We start from the raw sequence: 21,288 nt of genomic DNA, 5'->3' as shown, positions 1-21,288 counted from the left end.
GCCCGCTCCGCTCCGCCCGGACAAAGCGCGGCGCCCCTGCGGGCGAGGCGGCAGCAGGTGCCCGTCCGTCCGCGCCGCCGCGGCCGTTCCGAGCGCCCGCGCAGCCGCCGCCGCAGCGCCCGAGCCGCTCGCCGGGGCCGCGCCGCGCGCCCGCCCCGCCCCCGGCGGCCTCGCGGCGGGAGCCCGCAGAGGCGGGGGCGGGCGGGGCCGCGGGCGGGCGGTGGGCGGTGCGGCCCGGCCCGGCCCGGCCCGCAGCAGCGGCAGCGGCGCAGAGCGGGGCGCCTCGCCGGTCGCAGCCTGGTGGGGACCGGCGGCGGAGGCGGGTCCCCGGTGCCGCGGCCCGCCCGGCGCGGCGCCCGCCGGCTCTGCGCGGAGCGGCAGCGAGAGGTCCCGCAGCCCCGCGCCGCGCCCGGTGCGCATCTGCCCGGAGCTCGCCTGCGGAGGAGTCCAGACGCCCAGCAGGCAAGACCCTCCCCACTGCGCTGGCCGCCTGCGGTGCGGCAGTGGCGGGCACCGCAGTGCCCGCAGCGGGGCTGTGCTACCCGAGCATGCGAGCTGCTGTGCCGCGATGCGGTGTGCGGGCAGCGCTGCCCCGCCGTGTGCCGGACCCTGAGCACCGCAGAGTCAGGGGCTCCGTCGTGCTCCGCGCTTGGCGAATGCACGGACACGGTCTCAGCCTTGCCGGTGCTTTGCTGCGAGCGTAAGAATCGTTTGGCCGGAGCTCGCTGCGCTCCGGTGAAACAAGGGCTGAAGGTGAAGCCCGTGCCCGAGCCGAGGCACGGCGGTGGCAGGGCTGGGGCTGCAGCCCAGCCCAGCCTGGGCACCAGCCCTGGGACGCTCTGGCACCGGTTACAGTGAGCCGGTGGTGCCCACGGGCTGGGCTGGCCATCTGCAGCTTGAATGCACCTGGAGCCCTGGCCCTCAGGGAAGGAAGGGATCATCCTATATACAGACCCCCCTATGTCAACGCTACGTGCGCTTGTTAATTATTTAGTAAGCGTATAGGGCTGTACGCCATTGCTCATGCACTGTTTGTTGTGTTTTGTGCTGCTTGTCGTTAACCCTTGATCTCTTTTTCATAGCTTAAGAAATACAGGGAGTATATGCCATAAGAAACCCTTCTATTTCTCATTCCTCTCACGTCCAGTCTTCTGGGTCCAGTGATGCAGGGGCTGCCTGACGGAGTGGCTGCTGTGCAGCATAAGCAATATTATACAATATACAATTTTGTAATAAATTTGTCTACCTCAGCGTGTGCCTCTAGCACAATGGAGATGAGCTGTGGCTTGCTGCATGGCATCCTCCAGTGAGCCCCTGGAGAGGCCCTGACTCTGCTGCTCACCTCTAGCAGATTTGTCTGTTTGCAGGGTGGTGACACTTTGTGCTCACCAGTGTCCTTGTATTTCACGTCATCTTGTGCCCTTCATGTGCTGGCTTTATAACTCTTTAATTTTTGAGATCAAGAATTCATGAATCAAAAGATGGAGGAGTGGGGAGGCTGAGTCAGATTGTGAAAAAGGAAAGCCAAGTGAGAGTGTGCAATTGCATATCACATTTACAGACATGGTTTCATTCATTCATCTCCAAATGTTGCTCCTGTTACTACTAATAAAGCTCTGGTTTCTCAGACTGGAGCTGCCCTGGGAACACTGATTTTCATGGGGTTTTTACTTTATAGCCTCCATAGTATTTGTGTTACAGTATATTATTTTCCCAATTATGTTTTCATTACATTGAACATGTTAATATCAGAAAGAATTTGATAATATGAATGTACTTCCCACACACTCCCTGTCGTTCCTATTATTCGATGTGCAAAGGAGTGACAGATTATATACCAGCAGCAATTTGTTTCCCTCTATACTGGTAAGATTTCCTAATTATAAAAACAAAAAAGCTTTTTCCCTGAGCATGCACCCCTGTTTGCTTCCTCTTTCTTTCCTCATCTTGCTAATGATAGACAACTCCATCATGGTGATTTTAGAGCTGCTGGAAATCTAGCTTTGTCTACTGAAAGATTTCTACAGAAACCTTTATAGGCAAAGGGAGCCAGAGAGCAAGTCTGCTTTAAGCATAAAGGTGTCTGGGGTTTTCTTCTCTGGCTGGGAGGTGTAACTGTGGAGTGTACAGTAACTAATTTAATCCAATGTTGTGAGAGAAGGAGGAAGAATGATTGTATCAGGAAAAAATAAGAGTCTTTTTAAAGTATCAGATGTAAAATTGAAGCAGCCATTTCAATGACCTTTGTGATTTCTATTTCAGACAAAAGGCAGCAACTTAGTACAAGGGTATCGTTTGTCTTCTCCCAGCCTCATCCTTTGTTCTCCTTGGGTTTAGCCTGTCACTTCCTAGGGTTTGGCTCTGTTGTCCCTTGTTGGGACAGAAGCACTTCTCACCCGTGACTCTCAGAAGTGCTGTACCAGCAGGTGATTTTTTTTCTAGTACTTATTTCACATCTTCTCTGCTGTGCAGTCTTTTTTTCTTCTTATGACCCTCTGAGTCTCTCTGTGTCTTATTTATGCTTCAGTATTTCTGCCTTGCCAAACATTGAGCTAGTTACTTTACCTTCCCCCTCTCTCTGCTTTTTGTCCACTCATGGCTTTTCTCTCATTTTTTCCCCTTTCATATATCTTCTTCTTACATCTTTTTTTTTTCCCCTCTCTTTCTGTCTTTCTTTTTATATCCTCTCCTGCTGTCTCCTTTCTGACATCCCACTTCCATCCACTGTCTTACTCTACCTTCCTCTTGACATTTTCTCTCCAACCTGTTCCTTTTGTTATTGTCCTTTTCATCCCTTGCATTTACATATATATGTAAAATAATAATGTAATAAATATGTATACTAATATATTACATATATATGTGTATACATATACCTGTACTCTACTCCATGTCTTCCATTCTCCAGCTGAAACAAAGAAATTACTTATGCTGGTAGTCTGATCCTATTGCATGCCTTTCTCAGCACCTGAAATACACTGCTCCTACCCATCCTCCAACACATATATTGGGTAGACTGAAGAATTAAGTGTGTGGGAAACGTTCCTAAATTCAGAAGTGTACTTAGGAAAGCATCTTGCTCAGACTGCACTGTGAACAGAGCAGTTGTTGTGCTCCCACTGATGATACTAGAGGAGGACTGTAAGTCCCTTGAATTCAAGGACCTAATGACATTTGCTTTACATTTTTCAGTTTCAGGGGTTTTTTAATGAAAATATTATAATATTAGATAAGGGACACTACCATCTCTTTGAATTATCCCTTGGATCTTGGACTGACCCAAAATAAGACCTCACAAAATGCTTTTCTTTTTTTTTTCCCAATTGTTTTGTTTTATACATTCATTAAGCCACTTTTCTGCAGTTATTGGGAGAGAAATGCTTTCTCCTTATCAGTTCTAAGCTCTGCCTCTGAAAAGAGCTCTGTATGGGGTGAGACTGGAATCTTGACTTTTCAGCTTCCCTTTTCTTTGGAGCCAAAGGGAGAGGAGAGAGCTATGACTGCAGGATCATATACATTGGGTGGAAGATGGAAGAATAGATGTATAAACCAAAAATACTACATTAACCTCAGAGGGTGGGGGGTGGAGTTGTTTAATAAGTATTCCCCTTGACTATCACTGACTACAAGCACCATCATTGAGGATCCAGGGCAAATGTTAAATTTTGCTATTTAAATAAGAATCTTCATTTTAAAAAAATCATTTAATAATTAAACTATTTTTTTTTGTCATTCAGAGAGCATACTACTGACTGGCTGGAATGAAAACAGCTCTATCCCACGGACTCCACCTCTGCTTTCTGGCAGCTTACCTGACTCATAAAGAGAGTGGGGGGGGTTATATGCCACCTACATCAACTCAACATTTTCCTTTGTGGTGAGAGTTAATCACCACCCTTGTCATATTATTTCACCCTATTGAAGTGGGGATTCTTTACCTTTCAAACCAGCCTTAAAACTTAGGGTGGTTTTTTTCTGAATTTGCACCATTGCAGATGGTGTGTGTTGAAGAGGAAACTGTGGGGTTTTAGCCGTGATGGTCAGAGATTTAAGGGGGCAGAGTTTTGTTTATATTTAATCAGAAAAACTAGACATGCTTTGGGCACATAAAATCTCTCTTTATAACCTGTTTGTATAACCTGTGTCTCTTGTGGGCAGAGAGATCTAATGTAGTAGACTGATATTTGTCAAGCAGAAAAAAATTACGTGAAAGAAGACTGGAAGGTAGGAATGAGAACAAAACACAGAAATGGCAATACAATGGATGCAGTGTGTGTAGAAGGCAGTGGAGAAAGGGAGTGGAGGAACAGAAAGTGCACCTCCTGGAAGGCTATTGGGAGTTACAAGAGTATGAGTTACCCTTCCTCCTGGAAAGTGTGAGGAAGCTTTAGACAGAAAAGCATGTGACTTTTTGCAGAAGGAATTCTTGAAACAAGGGAGAGGAAGGAACTGCTGTGGAGCTCAGCACTTAAGGAGAACACCTACTGTGAAGGAGAGCCAGGGAAATCATTTGGTAAGAGTCTCCTCATTTCTCTGTCACAAAGGCAGGTAGAATCAAGGAACGGGAAGGAAAGGGGAAAAGCAAAAGGACAGAAGTTAACCATTGGCAGATGTCAGTGAAGGAAGGGTAGAGAAAGGAAGCTGCTGCTGTGTTGGCAGAAAGTTTCCAGGTCCTCTGTGGGACCTGGAAATTGACAGAGTAACAGGGGGTGTGCTACAAGACAGGAGACGGGGAGCATCCTGTCAGGAATGAGCTGTCTGACCATACATAATATAAATATAGGTTATTTCCATTCTTGATGTGTTTCAGTCTTAAAATGCACCACAGATACAGCACCTCTGCCTTGAAGATATGGAAGCTGTAGCTGTCTCAACCTTCCTGTAACCCCCTCCTCCTTCTCACATGCAAGAATTAACCCCATATTATCTCCTCTCCTGCACTGTGGGTCCTCAGCCTAGCTCCAATCATCCTTCTTACCGATTGCACCTGATTCATGACTGGGGCACAACTCAAGATGAGGACTTAGCAATCATCTGCAAAGATGTGCTTCTCAAAGCAGAGGCACTAATGGGCTCTGTGAAGGAAGCATGCTGGGACAGGCACCAGCAGAGAGAAAGAAGAGCAAAAAGAGAGCCAATCATCTGAGAAAGAAACAGACTTAGGAGACTATAGGAGACTCTAGGATTATTGCAGTGGGGAGACTAAAGGCATGGAAGCCTCAGGAGGAAAGTGGTTAAAAATAACAGTATGATACAGATAATATGGCACTTCACTGGTATTTTAAACCTGCTGCCTTTGAAAACCCTTCTGAGTTTTGAAAAGCGAGCCTTACATTTAATTGTTCTAATTGGTACTGACCATCCAGGACCGCTGGCATTTTGGGCCAGTCATTTTGTCCAGCAACCCCCATTTTCTGCACTGCAGGTCTAATAGTTGCAACCAAGTCTTCAGCAGGTTGCTCTTTGTACCCCGCCTGATGTAAAGATCAATGTATCTCCAATTATGTTTTGATTTCTCTGAAAGGGACATGGCGTTTGTGAGTAGCACACTAACTCCAGGTGATAATGATGCTATCACAAATTAGTGGTAAATTAAAGCACCATTCACAAGCAATTTGTACAATGTGGAATTTGGGCCTGGGTTAATTTGGACCTGAAAGCCATTTTTTTTTATGTTTCTGAACAACTGCCAGCTTTTCAAGCCTGTGGCTGTTCCAAGTAATGCATTAGTCTCTGTACAAATAACACATGTGAGATGGGACCAAGTGGTAGCAAACCTGCTGGGGCTTTGAACCTCCTGGCACTTGTAATGGGTGTGAGAAAATGAAGGAAGGAACAATAAATAAAAGAATAAAGAAAAGAGAAGTAGCAAGTGAAGGACATCTGTGCATTTTGATAACAATTCTTCTGTAGCAAAGCAACATAGAATGGAAATACATTGTCTGGTTAATGTAGAGCAGTTGTTTGCTATGCCAGAGCCACCTCCTAGAAATCTTTTTTTTTTATTTTTAAATTAAGTTTTGTCTTTTAACCATGAAAGGTATCGGTTTCTTCATCTTTCTCCCCTCCTCCCTTGCCTTTATCCTCTCTCTTCCAAGTAAGGATATAAATAATGTTCCCTCTCATCTCCAGTGTAAATTTATTCATGAACGTTTTAAAATGGCTTATTGTCAGTTCTTGTTCCAGAGTTTACTTTTACCTTCAATAACTCTTGTGTCCTTAGTGCTCACCCCTGTCTATTTCTGGAGAAAAGTCAGCTTGCCTTTCCAGGGAAGCTTTGCCGTGCTGTCCCAGCCACACTTCACTCGTCTCCTTGCATCTAGCAGGCTCTCCATTTTCCTGCTTCCTACAGGAGATGACCTCTAACACTCAGAGGACTCTCTGCCTGTGGTAATGTGATCTCGTGACAGCAGCAGAAAAAGGTGTCAGCAGTCCTGGATCATGTTCCCAATCCAGTCCTTGGATGATGAGAGGTCTGGGGAAGGACATTTATCTTTGTTTCTCTGCAGGCTGCAGTAATAGTCACACATCTCTGTTTTACAGTAAAATTGCTTTTACAATGCCAAATTAATTATTAATACACACATTACAATATTTTCAGTATTCTGTAGCAATGAAATCAGATTCTGTGCCACTTGCTGCCTTTTGGCGTGTGGCATGGCATGCAGTCCTTTTGGTACCTGTGTGGTACCCCCACCTCCTGTGTTTACACTCTGTGTTCCTAGACACCCAGGCTTTATAGCCATGATAAAGCAGCTTTCACATATTCCTTTTTTGGTAATTGCATGATTTCTGCTATTTTTTCTTAAATAATTTTCTGGACTTACTGAAATGTGGGTAATGTAACTGGGAAGTGATGATTGAAGTGAGAGACTCTCTTTTGAGGGAATGTTGGTCATGATTGATTACCACTGCACACATCATGTCCTCAAGTAGCACTTTCTCCCCATGTAGGGGGAGATTTGGTGATATTGCCCATGTCTGTTGAGCAGACATGCGTTAGACCCATGTATATCCCATGAAGGTTGTTAAAAAGCTTTGCTGGGTTTATTTCACCCAAGCCATTGAGAATCCATGATAACACCTACATTGTGATGTACCTATCACATCACTCAAAAGCCTTAATGCCCTTAGTCTGATCTTCAGTCCAATTTGGACACATAGCTTTCCACTTTGGCATGGGTTTATATCTGAACATATTATTCCCAGTCAATATAGTTTGGCCAGAGTACAGATTTTGGGGTACTATCTGAGCTTTTGTTTCTTTTTGCTACATAAATGATCTGTGGCATTGGAAAAGGTCACAGAAACCTATTAAAACTGGATATGAGGTGTGTGGGAGGAAGAGGTGCCACACGTGTCTGCATTGGTTTCAACACAACTCCTACTTTAACTTGGAAGCAGCTATCATCTGGGGCAGCTTCTTCTCCCTCTCCCACCCACTCTCCCCTTATGGCCTACAGGTGCTGGGCTGTAGCTTCTCTCATAGTTTTGCCTGAATGGCTGAATTAGGACATTTTTAGTGGATGCCTTTTTCAGCACTGATGAAAATGGTCTAGAATTTTGATAATTCTCCATTACTCCATAAAATGCATAAAAATAGTTTGCTTAAAGGCCATAGCAGTTCTTCAGGCTTATTATCATTAGTAGTTTAGAGACCATGGCTCCATTTTAGAAGGAGTTCTTTAGATATAGCAGACTAAGTGATTTTGTGCTCTTCTGCTTTTCCAGAGGAATTGAAATGATGTGGTTAAAGATCAAGTGATTTTCATTTCTTATATGGCACAGAGCAATTTATTTCAAATCTGCACTGTTTATTTTCAATAGCATAGGGTGTAATGGAATAAGTAAAGCACCTTTCTTTTGTTAGTCACCTATGATTTTTGTTCTCACACCCATCTCCAATTGTCTTTACTTTGCAAACCACCAAGAAGTTACGAAGAGCTTGTGATGCTTCTGAGTAGTGGAGCTGCTGTGATGTCTTGCTGCTTCTGCCCAGCAGGATTGGTCCAGATCAGTTGTAGTTCAGCTGCCTGTACATGGTCAGCAGGCTCTGACCTCGACCTGCCTTCCGAGTGACTTTGCTGAGTTAGTCTAGGGACAGGAGCTAAACCCCACACCCAGACACAGAGTTGTTGTGACAGGTTGATCCTCTGTGGGTCCAGTTGAGTTGAAGTGGGACAGGAATGGAACAGAAGCCTTTTGCTTCAGAAAAGAATTTGTGGCAGGAGCAGCAAATCCTGATGACTCTGAAACTTGGAGAGGAAGTTTGTGCTGAAGTTTATGTTGTATAAGGTTCTGACTTACTGATAAAACCCTAGGAAGGAAGTGAGCCTGGTTGTGTTCTGTTGGACTGTGTTAGTGCTGAAGACTTTCTGAGGATGTTAGTGATAATACAGAATCACAGAATATTCTGAGTAGGAAGGGACCCACAAGGATCATCAAAGTGCAGCTCCTGGTTTCTCTGGAACCCTGGCACTCTGTGTGAAGGTTACCTGGAGTGTAATTGTAGCAGATGAACTGGGTGAAGTCCCATAAACGTTTAACAGGTATTGATCTAGAGAAAATATAATTTTGCATTTATTAGATGCTGTTGGTCAATCATGTAGATCAGAGATATCCCAAATCAGGTAGATAATGAGTGCTCTTATAAAAAGCAGATAATAAAGCTTTTTTAAGTACTCATTAATAGTAACAAAACCTTGATAAAACATGAAGTCTGATTTTTATAAAGTACTGAGCCTCCTGGATTCCAATGGAAATCAATGTTGGCTGTTAGTGCTAAGCATCTCTAAACATTGTATTTGTGGTTTCAGACCCAGGTTAAATCCCCATTGACTTCAGACACTCTTTTAATCAGCCTAAGGACTGAATATTTAGCCTTTTGACAGTCATTCTTCTTACAACATTGTCTCTCTGCTTCACTCATGGGTAAGATTTTATTTTCCTTACTTTGTATATAAGCATCTCTGATTGATACCCCCAAAGCCCTGAGAAGTACTTAAAACTTGGGCAGAAGTAGCACAAGAAATGACAGCTCTTTCTGGTGATTAAAAATGTGTTTTCTAAAAATAATAAATGGGAATTATAGAAAAGAAGAGAAAATATTATTGTAGGGAGTACCCTGTACTGAACTCCCAGGCAACGGGTTAACACAAGCAAGATAAGGATCAGTCAAAGAGTTAGGACACCAGTGTATGGCACTGCTCTTTTCTGCTTGTATTTGTTCTAAAGAAATTTAAAGATTTCTTAGAACACAGTGTGTCTATGTCAGGGACTGAATTTGTAACATTTCTTTCTATGTAAAGGAGTAAGGGACATCTTCAGTTTTAACCTCTTTTCATAGTCTTATACGCAAGCAGGAATCTCTTCACTAGAACACTGCATGTGTGTATCTCAGGTTAAAAGTTAGCCATTTAAATGATAACTTTATTTTTCGTATCATATACAATGTAGCAGAGCATGTGGAAGTGGGGATAGGGCCTTATTATTGGTACTGGATTACCTGGAAGGAGACCTAGGATCCCAAAACTGTTCTCTATGCCCCTCCGTCATTGGAATTGGACATTTCAGAACAGTTTACCTTATTCTAGGAAATTCTCCTCTTCTTTCCTTCAAAGCAAATATTACCTCATGATCACATGCTAGACAACATAGCAAGAGAAAAATTCTTTCCAGTCCAAAATATGACTATCAGTTTTTGCACATGAGGCATCATCCCCAAAGTCTCACAGCGACTCATCACGCTTCTGATCTGCTTCAGTACCTAAGGCAGAGCTTGGTACCAAATAATCTTTAAATATTGCTTGTTTTCTCAACTATTACTATATAATTATACCTGTCAGATTAGCAGATTCTTGTTTAATAACTTCCAGGTAGATGGCTACACATTATATGAGGGAGGGGATTTGCAGTTTGCAGAAATATGCTATTCCAATAACAGTCATTTGTAATTTGTAAACTGTATTTACCAGATCTTATGAGCATTTCAGAGCAGATGAATCTGTTGGAAAGCCTTTTCCTTTTGGTGGAAACATTTCCTAATTAATGCCCTTCTTTGTGTTTCAGAGAAATTAAAAAAAAAAGTAATAGCCAATTTCACTTTACATTTCTTGGCATGTAGGAATAAAGCCAAGTATTCTTTCTTTTATGCAATAGGAGAAACTAAGGAAAGGGATAATAATTGAACGGAATGAACTGGACATTTCTACTGAAGGGACAGGTGCCCACTGGCTCTCAGTTACTCTAGCAAGGATTAAAATAGAACATCAGAAGATTAGCAAATACCAGAACATCAGATGTCCAAAAGATGAGAGCTTGAGATTTTCCTACAAATGTTTAATTTTTCACCAAAACATAAGAACAAAGTGTTCATTTTAGAAATGTATCTTTCATGGTTGATTAGGAAATTACAGTAAGGGAACAGCCTGGTGGTCATGGGAATTTACAGTGGATGCCCCAGAGCTCATCACAGCAAGGACAGCTTTCAAAAGGACAAAGAAAGAAAAAAAATCCAAGTGCTGTTTCTACCCCTGCATGAGGACAGGTCCAGAAGGCCAGCTAATAGTCCACACATAGTCACCCATGCACGCCGCTGTCACCAGCTTGGCATTGGTCCTACAGACTCAGCAGCAAGGCAAAAAATGAACAAAAATTCTGCAGGAGCTTCCCTGCCTGTCTCTCTCCAACTATATATCAGGCCTGAGGAAAACAGAGACAGCATGGGATTTCTCAGCAGGGTTCCTTTCCATTTCAGATCTGAGACTGCGGTGATTTGTATCTTTGAATATGTTTTTCTGTTCGTTTTCCTTTTTAACGATGCTGAAGAAAGGGATGTCAACACAAAGGAAGATGTATGTGTCACTCCATACTGCTCTGGTTTCTGGCAGCAGTCAGGCTGCTGCTTGGAACTGGCCGGAAAAATTACTGTCACTGGTTTTGTTGTTGGTTTTCTGAGGAAAGAAAAAATGCCAGCACTGATAACTGATTGACTCAGAGCATACAAAGCCATAAAGTAAAAATGTGCCCAAAGATTTTCCTCAAAAACCTGAAACCTTCCAAATGTCACCATGATGCTTCAGAGTGCCTTCTCTTGCATGGCCATACACTGTGTCCCAGGGACCTCAGTGGCTTGGACCTGGAAATGAGCATCACCTCCCCTCCTTAGGCATCCTTATGGAAGTCTCTGGCTGCAGTATCCCGTGACAAACGTCCATCAAGAGAACACAGCCCATAAAACATGTTCTGCCCATCTTCAGTCTCCAAGTCACAGAAATTATGAGGTTGGGGGTGCCTCAGGCAAACATCTTGCACATCCTGCTCAGAGCAGGGTAAATTACTGTGAGTTGCTCAGAACCACATCCAGTTGGATTTTGAGTATCTCCAAAGATTGATATCTTGCAACCTCTCTGAGCAACCTGTGCCAGTGCTTGGTCAACCTCACAGTAGAGAAGTCAATCATGATGGCTGCACTTCCTAACACAAAACCTAATAACTCCAGATTCTTTCTCTCTCCCTCTCTCTTTCTTTGTTTTTGTTGTTGTTGGTGGTGGTGGTGGTTTTTTAAGGGAAAAGAAAGAGATGCAACTATTTTCATAAAAAGAAACCATTTTTTTTAAAGATCACTTAGTGTTTTCCTCAACAAACTCTCCACATGGACACTTTGGGAATAATTCCACTACTTCTGTCTTCATACCAGAGCAGCACTTGCCTCTGAGTTGCGTTACACTGTTGACGGAAGGGTTGGTGACACCACTGAGCATTTTTAACATTATTTATTTATTACCTGGTAAGTACACTCAGGCTCTTTGTGGTAGGCACTGCCCAAATAAATCAAAAGGAATACAATCTGTTTTCAAAGCAGGTGTTATTTACCTGTTAAACAGTCAGCTGCAAAGAAATGGGTAGAGAGAAGCAAGGAAACCAACGCTTTTGTGCTAATTTCTGAACTTCAGCATCACTGTGGCCACACATGGGAGAAGAGTAAGATCCTGGCTATGCTGCCCAAGGGTGGGTGTTAGCCAGTCAAATGGACAGAGGTGTCCTGTAGGTGTGACCTTTCCTGGAGTCATATGAAATCACTCTGGTGACTGTTTGGCACTATATTAATTTTTTAAAAGCTGCAGTACAAGTGCACTTAAGAATTAATGCATATTTTAGAAGGACATACTTTTAAAAAAGCCTAAGAAGTAGTCATTTGCATTTTTCAGTTGTGGTGGTTTTGTCAGGAAATGAGCTTAAGAGAAAAAGAAGCATGTGCACAGTTATCCCTTCTCTTGGAAAAATGCCTTTCCGTTGAAAAGACATATTTTCAAGTCTACAAACAGAGCAGTAGGGGATTTCTTTTCTCAGTAGGGCTTCCCAAATAGAGGAAAAAAGGAAGAAAATTTGTGATTTCACCAGAGGAAGAAAATGGGATGTTTAAGGGGGCAGGTGTCAAGAGTTTTGAAAGCTGTCCAGAACTTTTGGGGCAGTCCAGCACTAGCCCTTTCAAATGCCACCACTGAGAAGAATGCATGGGGAATTTAAGAAAGGGGATGAGGTGGCATGGTGAAACACTTTGCCCATGAAAATCATGTCTTTGGAGAAGAAACTACTTTGCTGGAGCAGAAACTCAGCGCTAAAGACACCGATGCCAGCTTTGGCTTCTAGACAGAAGGGTGTTTTGGAGGGCTGTGGTGAAGGCCTTGCCTCCCTGCTCCCTAGCATCCTGAGCAATGCCAATCTGCCCTTGCAGCTGGGTGTACCCCCACTTCAAGTGCTCAGCATTGCCCCTTGCCCAGTGCCCGCCAGACCATGAGGCTGCCAGAGCCCAGCACTGGTGCCTCATGGCACAGAGCAGCCAGCAGTGCAGGAGGCATCATCTCCCATACTGATTTGGAGCCATGGAAGTTTCTTGCGTGCTTTGGAAGTAGATGCTGGTATCCACTGAGATGTGGGCACGTGAATCCAGCCTTGGTATCAAAGATGTCTGCTCCCACAGGGAGCAACCAGGAACTTTGCATAGATTGGTTGCAACAGTGCTGCTGCATCTGGTTTTAAATGCAAATGCAGGCAACAGTGGGGAAACCAGGCGTCTCACTCCTTCCCAAGAAGGAGAGGCAGGGCTGAGCATGCAGCCGTTGCTTTGGCACAGGAACCATTTAGGTCCCTCTCTGATACTCTTGAGTATGCAGACCATATGTTACATCCCAGCTTTCTCTCTCCTGTTTACTTCTATCCATTTTCCTGTATGCCATCAGCTCTGAAACTCTTTTTTCTCTACTAGTCTCTCTTGGCCAGCAGACTATAATTCCTAGGTCATCTTCAAAGGGGACACAGAGCAGTAAAACCCAAGCCCTGGGGTGATGCTGGAAGCTTACCAGGTTGCAACACAATTATTCCCTTGACCCACATAGTAAAGCACATGTAAATTTGTAGTGTAGTGGAGGCACACAGTTTTTTGATGGTTTACATACTGCCTTTTTGTTACTGCACTTCTGGATGAAAGCAGTCAGCTGCAGATCATGGCTCTGCAGGTTGTGGCCTAATGAAGAAAAACTCAGAGGGAGGATCAGGCACGTTTGGTGTAAATTGTCCAGTGAAGACCTGCTCACTCAAAAGCAGAAGGAACCAAATAGCAGGAAACAATTCTTTCTATCAACATGTAGCCCAAAATCACTTTGATGTTTGACTACTATCCACATTTCTGGTTTTTTTCCAGGTGATTCCTGACACCTCCTCTAAGCTTTTCTACTCTCTGATATTTTTTGCTAGCTAATATGAATAATGAGAGATTTCTATAGCTCAGCTAGCTAGCTTAAAAGTGTATTAATTTTGTATTCCACTGGAATACATGGTGTCAAACAACAGCCACAGAAATGCAAGTACCCTCAAAATAAACTTCTACCTACGTGCAAAGAAAAAAGGTTTTATTAGAGATTGTAATAACCACATAAAATTATTTTGACCAGTTTCATATAAAGGTGGCTTCACTGATACCTTGCAACAGTCTTGGGCCCATTCCGGGAAGATTTGATTTAATCCATACTGCAGTCAGTATTTTCTTTGGAACTACAATATTTTTCTCAGAAAGATGTTCACCCTCCATCTCATATTTACTAAGTAGATGCCACCTAGACCTGTGTTCAGCGATATTGACAAGGCCAGTGTTATAGGGATGTAAACAGAGAACAACAGAAAGCCATACACAAACCAGAGCAGTTCTTGCTGGCAGTTCAAAAATGCTTGCACAGGATCATGGGGATTTGTCTCAGATTCAGAGCTATTGCTTGTCTCTGACTCAGACTCTCTCATCTTTCAATACAATTATTCTGTAGAAGATCAAAAAAGAATTCCATTTTTTTTCATGTTTTCTCCAAGCAGCTCCGACACCCAGCGAAAGATTTCTCAGGATGCCAGAGCCAGCGAAGTCAACCTCAGCCCCCAAAAAGGGCTCCAAGAAAGCTGTGACAAAGACCCAGAAGAAGGGCGATAAGAAGCGGCACAAAAGCAGGAAAGAGAGCTACTCTATCTATGTCTACAAGGTGCTGAAGCAGGTTCATCCTGACACTGGCATCTCCTCCAAGGCCATGGGCATCATGAACTCCTTCGTCAATGACATCTTTGAGCGCATTGCTGGAGAAGCCTCCCGCCTGGCCCATTACAACAAGCGCTCTACCATCACCTCCCGGGAGATCCAGACAGCCGTGCGCCTGCTGCTCCCAGGAGAGCTGGCCAAGCATGCTGTCTCTGAGGGCACCAAGGCTGTCACCAAGTACACGAGCTCCAAGTAGCCAGACATCACCTCTGCAATGGGACCATCAAACACCAGGCCCTCCATGCAAGCACGGGTAAGCAGCCATGGTCTGGATAAATGTCACAGCTATTATCCACAGCAATTTGCAGCCTTGGGATGGGCATGAAAAGCTGCCCAGTAGAAGAGGAGACAGTGATCTGGATGTCAGCTGATTTTCATAGTCTGTTCAGAACATGGAAAGGATTTGTCAAGGCTCGTGGAGGAGGCTCTTGCTTTCACATCTCATTCAAAGAACTGACCAACCATACTGTATCCAGTCTCCTCTGTGCTTAGCAAACATGCATGTTTGGCACTGGCAGGGGAGACTGGCAGTGGCAGACACCATCCCTGAAGTCTTCCTGTTTGACTGCTTTCTCACAGTCATCTGATATGGGCACTGAGGAGTCAGCACTGGCATCCTCCCTCTCATAGCCTGGATCCCTCCTGGTGTGCAGTGGCTCAGCCCACCCTGTGCTGGCAGAAGCAACAGCTACCAGGCACACATTGATTCAACAGCTATCTGTGCTTGACAGCCTGTTTTAAAGAGCAAACCTGGCAGGCAGGCAGATGCCCAAGTTGATACCAAGTGCTAATCCTCCTGCTCCGGATGGATGAGCCATGGAGCAGGCCGAGGGTGCTGGCGCTGGCTCCACCTTGTGCCAAGGTGGAGAGATGGACAAGGCGAGATGTTGGGACTGGGTCACTACCTTTCCTGGCTGCTGCTTTGCCTGCTTTAGGACTTGCTTTGATGTGCAAGACTTTGCTGATTCTGCTGCTTTTTACAGACTTTTCCTGCCTTGACGCTGCCTGGGCACTCCCACCGTAAGTGTGGGTGAGAAGGGGTGGGGCCCATGAGTGTCCTCTCTCCTGCGAGCTCTAGGCTGGTGCAGGACGAACATTAGAGAAGTGTTGGGAGGGGACTGAGGATTTGGGAAGGGATCTGGTGTGGGAGCAGAGGTGGGTAATGCATTTGGGGGGGAAAGAGGCTGGCTCCCTGCAGAGATCACTGCAGGCAGCTCACCTGGCCCTGCCTTCCCTGCTTTGTTCAGCAGTTAGAAAGCAAAACCAAAAACTGGGGCTGGGTGGATGTATAGGGACACTTGCCTGCATCCCAGATATTAAAAGATTACTCCCCATATCTTCTCAAAATCCACAGTAAGGTGAGCAATAATAGAATTTTGTTAAAAGCCATAGAGATTAGTGGAGGCATATCTTGATTACAGGTTTATCTTGCCCAGACTGCTGGATAGCAGAAGAGCATGTGTAGCACTGGTGTGAAGTTGAAACTTCCTACTCAAAACACAAAATTAGCCAACATTAAAAAAAAATCAAAGTCTCTGGTAGGCAGTAATGCTCAGATAAAAAATATGCGTGTCTAAAATAACAACAGTTTTTTGCAACTTATTCTGTAAATAAAAGGAGCAGCAAAGGCACAGGATCCAGAACTAAGTGCAGATTCTCCCTAAACTCCTTGTTTTTAACTGAAAAGTAAATTCATACTCCAAAATAGCAGCCTTGCAGTACATCTCTAACTTTCCCCTGCATTTATCTCTATCGTGTTTCTTTACGGTTTGAGAGTGATTGGAACCTTTAAACAATTTAGATTGCTTTTGGAGCTGTAGGACTCTACCTCTCCAGAAGATTCAGTTATTCCTTGGTTTTGTAATAACATTGCAGTCATTTTTCAATTGGTCTGAGGAGAGGACTGCATAGACCTGCTCAACCAAGAGCACCTCAGAAACCCAAGAGCAGCCTGGATGTGTGATCTCTGTGCAGGAGTGAAGGTCAAGTTGTTTATGGGCTGCTCCCAGCCCCCTGCGTTGGTTTGAACACCCCACACCTGAAAAGGGACTTCCCTACTGTACTCTGCTCAGTGATAACACACGGCTGTGTTTCATAGCCTAATGCCAGCAGGAATGTCTGGTGATATCTCTCAGAAAGAACAGCACCTGGTTAGCTGGCTGCCAGGACCCACAAGGAGCTGCTCCCAGCAGCAGCACCTGTACTTAGCAGTATTGGTAACCTGGGCCACTTGGCCAGGATGCTTTGGAGGTGACAGCTTACTGCTTACTTTTGTTTTCCAATCAAAGAGACAAAATCAGATGCCAAAGATTAAAATGTACCTGCAGTGGGCCTAAAGCGACCATCCTTGGCCATCAGAAATCCAGGCAGTGGATGATGCATGAGGGGAATATAGGGAGTGAAAGGCTGGTTGACATTGCTGGAGCTTTCTTCTTCTGTCCCTATGAGCTGCAGGTCAGAATTCATCCCCCTGGGGAGTCATCTTGAAGGTAGGAATTCAAAGTGGAATAAACTTACTCCAGTCCAAGCAATGTGTGGGAGCCAGGACACACATCTCCTAGGATTACTTGGCACAGAGCAGAGCAGAGTCCTGCTTCAGTCTCCACAAGCTGCAAGAAATCAGGAAAATAAAATGAGATGTCAGTCCTCCAGGGTCACCTGGGTGGCTCAGGGAGCCAGGAATGAGGCTGGTCTTTTGGGCAAGAGCTGCTCACCCTATACACCTACTCACGGTACTGGTCCCATTTGCTTCTGCCACTGTTGCCACTCTCCATTTTTGGAGCTTGTTTCAGAGAGAAGAGAGACAGTGATTTAAGGCTACAAAAATACCTGAAGACTTAAAGAGGATTTTTATATTTTCTAAAGCTGAGTGACTGAGACTGATCACATCCATCCATTTATAGTTTAGGTTGTCCTTGCACACATCATTTGCTCTTTAGTCTCCCTTTGTATTTTTTTTTTACTCGCCCCTGACAATGTGAAGCACAGGATTGAGGAACTGATCCATGTTAAAATGAAAAAAATTTTTTTTTCTCTTCTTGAAAGCTTTGTTTTAACCCAGTTCTGGTGGCTGTTCTGTTCTGTCACTGTTGTACAGACACTTGTGCCAGTGAAAGGAAGGGATGATCCAGGAAAGGCAAGGCTGGTATAAGCTAGGACTGACACAGAAAGCAGTTGGGAAGTTAATGGCCCTAGTGTCAAGGAAAAATGAAGAAAGGAAATCTGAGTCTCCTGCAGTGGTTGAGTTAGCAGCAAAGATGAGGCTTTTAAATATGCTACTATGGGTGTTACCCATGCAGTGTCCCACGAGCAGTTTCTCTTGCAGTCCCGATGCTGGAAATCAGGTACATCCCATTTCTGCAGATCCCAGAGGACTCAAGTATTTCACAGGTGAAAGGGAGCAGGTTGGGAAGGGGACTCTGCTCCCATGCAGCCACCCAGCTGTAGTAGTTGGAGGCTCCTTGTTCAGGCAAACCTGCAAGGCAGCCTGCCCTTCCCACAGCTGCCTGCTGCTGTACGGGAGCACACTCACAGCAGTTTAACAGGAGTTATTTTGAATGTGATGAGCTTGGACTGAGCCTTAATATTAGAGGAAACAGAAGGTGGTCTAAAAGTTCAAGGATCAATTGTCCACTAAGTAATCTGAGATGTGACATACTTCACAGTTCCCTGATAAGGAGATTGGCTGCAGAAGAGGGGTTCTACACTCCAGGATCCATGCTTTTAAAATAATATATATTTCCAGATCTGGAATTGATAAAATTGTTAAAAACTGGAGATAATATACCAAGCCCCACTGTCCCTATCTGATTCCTACTGCAGTCCCAGGAGTATCTCTAGGCCACTCCTGTGTTTTGTGAGTTAGAAAAGTAAATCAACTACAGATTGAAACTTGGAAAGGAAGATGAAAAATGTAATACAGCCTTGCTATTAACCTCATATTAACCCCAAGGACATCACAGCACTGAGTTATTTATTTTTGTGTACAAAAGAAATAAAACAAGCTGCTATAGATCTACATCTGATTTTCCACCCTGCTTCGCTACAAGGGCTTAAAGTCCACCTGCCCTTCACAGCACAGCTCAACCTACAGAGGAATTGAGTGGCCACCTGCATGGAGGTTTGCTCCTGCTCAGGACAGACAGGTTTTTATTCAAGCATGGTGAAAACAAGCGTAAAAACAAGTGTGGAGGAAAGTGCTTGTCCCGGACACCACTGTGTGTCCTAGGGAGGGACATTACAGAGCCCTGCCCAGCAGAGCTGTGTGGCTGTGCACCCTTCTGCTCTGGTGACAGGCATCCATGCAGATAGTTCCATGTCCTGACCACCCCTGGAGCAGAGCTTGGCATGGCCTCTGAGCAGCCCTGAGCATTTGTCCCATCATAGCATTTCCTGATGGTTTACATCCAGATCAAATTGTTTACAGGGAAAGGAAGAATGTGAACTAAATCATAAAAATTATTTGCTGACAGAGTTTCAAGAGCTCCCTGGGACCAGTACCTGGGGAGCAATCTTTCATGCTTACTTCATGCATTGTGTCTTGTGGGCTAATGTACAGTTTTTCTGACAGTGTTACATCAAGTATGATCCATATTATATTGCTGCTGGTTTATGACCTATCTTAGTGCTAATTACCTGTTTTCTGTTAAATGTATAAATAAAATATAAATGCCAACCTGTTGGAAATCAATGAGACCCAGCTGTCAGGGTATCTTTGCTTCCTTATTACCTTTGCTACCTTATTACCGAGGTCCCCCCAAGTCTTGCATTTCTCCCTCTCCATGGTATTTCCTTCAGAGCCCGAGTGACAGCAACCACCCTTCCAACAGAAATGGAGCCCAGCTGGTCCTGGCAGAGGGTCAGAGAAAAACCAGAGGAGCCCTGCACTGAAAGTACGTCACAGGCTGCTACTGTGGGTCCTCATGGGGCATCACTCACCCCAAACACAGGTGCAACATAAACATCTTTTTTTCTCAAGCCCTTCCAGTGAGCTTGCCCCAGACGGAGCTGAGCCTGCAACCTGTCCTTGCCACACTCCTTGTGTGCTTGGAGAGTGCTCTCCCTGGCACCCATCACTTAACCCCTGGGTGAGAGCAGTTTTGACTTGCATAGACTGAACACTGTGGTTGGAGAAATGTTTTATGCACATTCAGAATTTCTGTTCATCCAAATCAACAATTGCTCCTCTAGAAACATCTTTCCTTGGGCTATGAGAAGTTTATAGGCAACAAACATGGAATAAGATGTAGTATCTGAAAACTCCAGGGTGAAAAATACCTTCCCTTTAAAGAATGATTGCTAAATACGTTCCAGTGAAACACTCACCTGCGGGACATCAGCATCATAATGCACTCAGTGGAGTGGGAAATTAATATGCTGTGCTAGACATTGTTTGCTGGAGAAACAAGCTAAGACTTGAAATATGCCATATGACAGAAATTAGAGCTAAAAATATTTGTAGTCTTTCTAAAGACAGACTCACAAGCTTAGCATAATTGGGAAAATCAGTATTTGGAGAAAAAAACCTTATAACTAAATCATCTGAAGTATTTATTTCCAAAGAAATAAATTATGCTACCTCTAATACTGATTTTCATTTTGATATCCCTTTGCAGACACCCACAATGCACTTTCATAACAGAGCTGACTCCTGGGTCTCAGGAAGACCCAAACCAGATTACAAAAGGTAGAGCATAACCTATGGTCATGCTTCTTCTGGATATTGGGAGAACTCAGGAACATCAGAAGAAACTATGAGGACGAGGTTTAAAATAAGAGGAGCAACCCTTCAGGCAACAAGAGGTCCACTATTGAGCTTTTGCCAACGGATGTTGGAGATGCTAGAATTTGGTTCAAGGACAAACTACTGGGAGAAAAATCCTTTAAGACTTGCTAAACACATATAAACTACACTGAAAATTATTATAGACTGAGAGAATACAAAGAGGAAATTACTGTATGTGTCTGTCTTATTCCTACAGTCTTTCTTACCTATTCTGTCATGGCCACTACTGGAAACAAGATTTTGGGTTGGATGCACCAAAGGGCTGGTCCATGTTGTCTGCATACACTCAAATACAGTCTACCTTGTGCTATGCATGAACTGTGAAGAGTTTCAGGCAGTTTTCTTAGGCCTCTGGAGCTTAGAATAAAGCATAAAAAAAAGCTTTTTACCTCCCTTTTCTATGTAGCTTCTGCACTTGCATTGATGGTTATGTGGATGCTGTTAGCCTGGCTTACATGAAAGATATAGAAATGTTTTGTTTCTAAAATAGTTCAGGTTAATAAACAGAGATGGTGTGAGAATGAGGAATGGAGCTTCTGCTTTCTCATATAATGGAAAGCTGTTCTCAGAAACATTTCTTATTTTCTCCCTTGAAGCAGTTGATTTAAAAAAAAAAGTACACAATTTTCTGCATTTTAATGTCCATAATGGAAATTCCCCCACAAAAAAAAAATATCTGTTACAGCAATTCATTCAGAAAAAAGACTCTTACAGATTTAACTGTCTTCTAATGACAGAAGAATATCCTAATAGTAATAGCAATGGGAAGATTGGTAGGAGTGGGGAAGGAACGGCAATGGCTGCATGTGAGGCACCAGAAGGAACCAAAGGCAGGAGACTGTAAGTGGATGCTACAAGAGTGACAGATGCTGACAGGACCTCGATGAGAAGCTCACCAAGATGCCAGCACACACAGAACGTGCTG

The 21,288-nt window shown here is 44.1% G+C and overlaps 1 protein-coding gene across 7 annotated transcripts; it reads left to right on the top strand.

Moving 5' to 3' along the window:
* Nucleotides 1-308: 308 nt before the first annotated feature.
* Nucleotides 309-19,268, top strand: LOC116787112 (histone H2B 5-like). Of its 7 annotated transcripts, XM_032688417.1 has the most exons (4): nucleotides 1,027-2,426; nucleotides 2,966-3,141; nucleotides 3,738-3,877; nucleotides 14,365-19,268. In XM_032688417.1, exon 4 carries the CDS (start codon nucleotides 14,394-14,396, stop codon nucleotides 14,772-14,774), a length of 381 nt encoding a protein of 126 aa, XP_032544308.1. In that variant the 5' UTR covers nucleotides 1,027-2,426; nucleotides 2,966-3,141; nucleotides 3,738-3,877; nucleotides 14,365-14,393; the 3' UTR covers nucleotides 14,775-19,268. The 7 variants fall into 7 exon arrangements, with proteins under 7 accessions (XP_032544315.1, XP_032544308.1, XP_032544312.1 ...); XM_032688421.1 differs by lacking the exon at nucleotides 2,966-3,141; XM_032688418.1 differs by having other exon boundaries at nucleotides 2,966-3,877.
* Nucleotides 19,269-21,288: the final 2,020 nt, after the last annotated feature.

This window comes from Chiroxiphia lanceolata, chromosome 5 (assembly GCF_009829145.1).
Source record: "Chiroxiphia lanceolata isolate bChiLan1 chromosome 5, bChiLan1.pri, whole genome shotgun sequence".
In the NCBI taxonomy this organism is placed as follows: Eukaryota; Metazoa; Chordata; class Aves; order Passeriformes; family Pipridae; genus Chiroxiphia; species Chiroxiphia lanceolata.
Note: the sequence above shows the minus strand (reverse complement) of the source record. Positions and strands in the feature narration are given on the sequence as shown.

Bases quoted from the DNA above. Each gene is read 5' to 3' on its own strand.
- LOC116787112 (XM_032688424.1), top strand. From the start codon at position 14,394: ATGCCAGAGCCAGCGAAGTCAACCTCAGCCCCCAAAAAGGGCTCCAAG.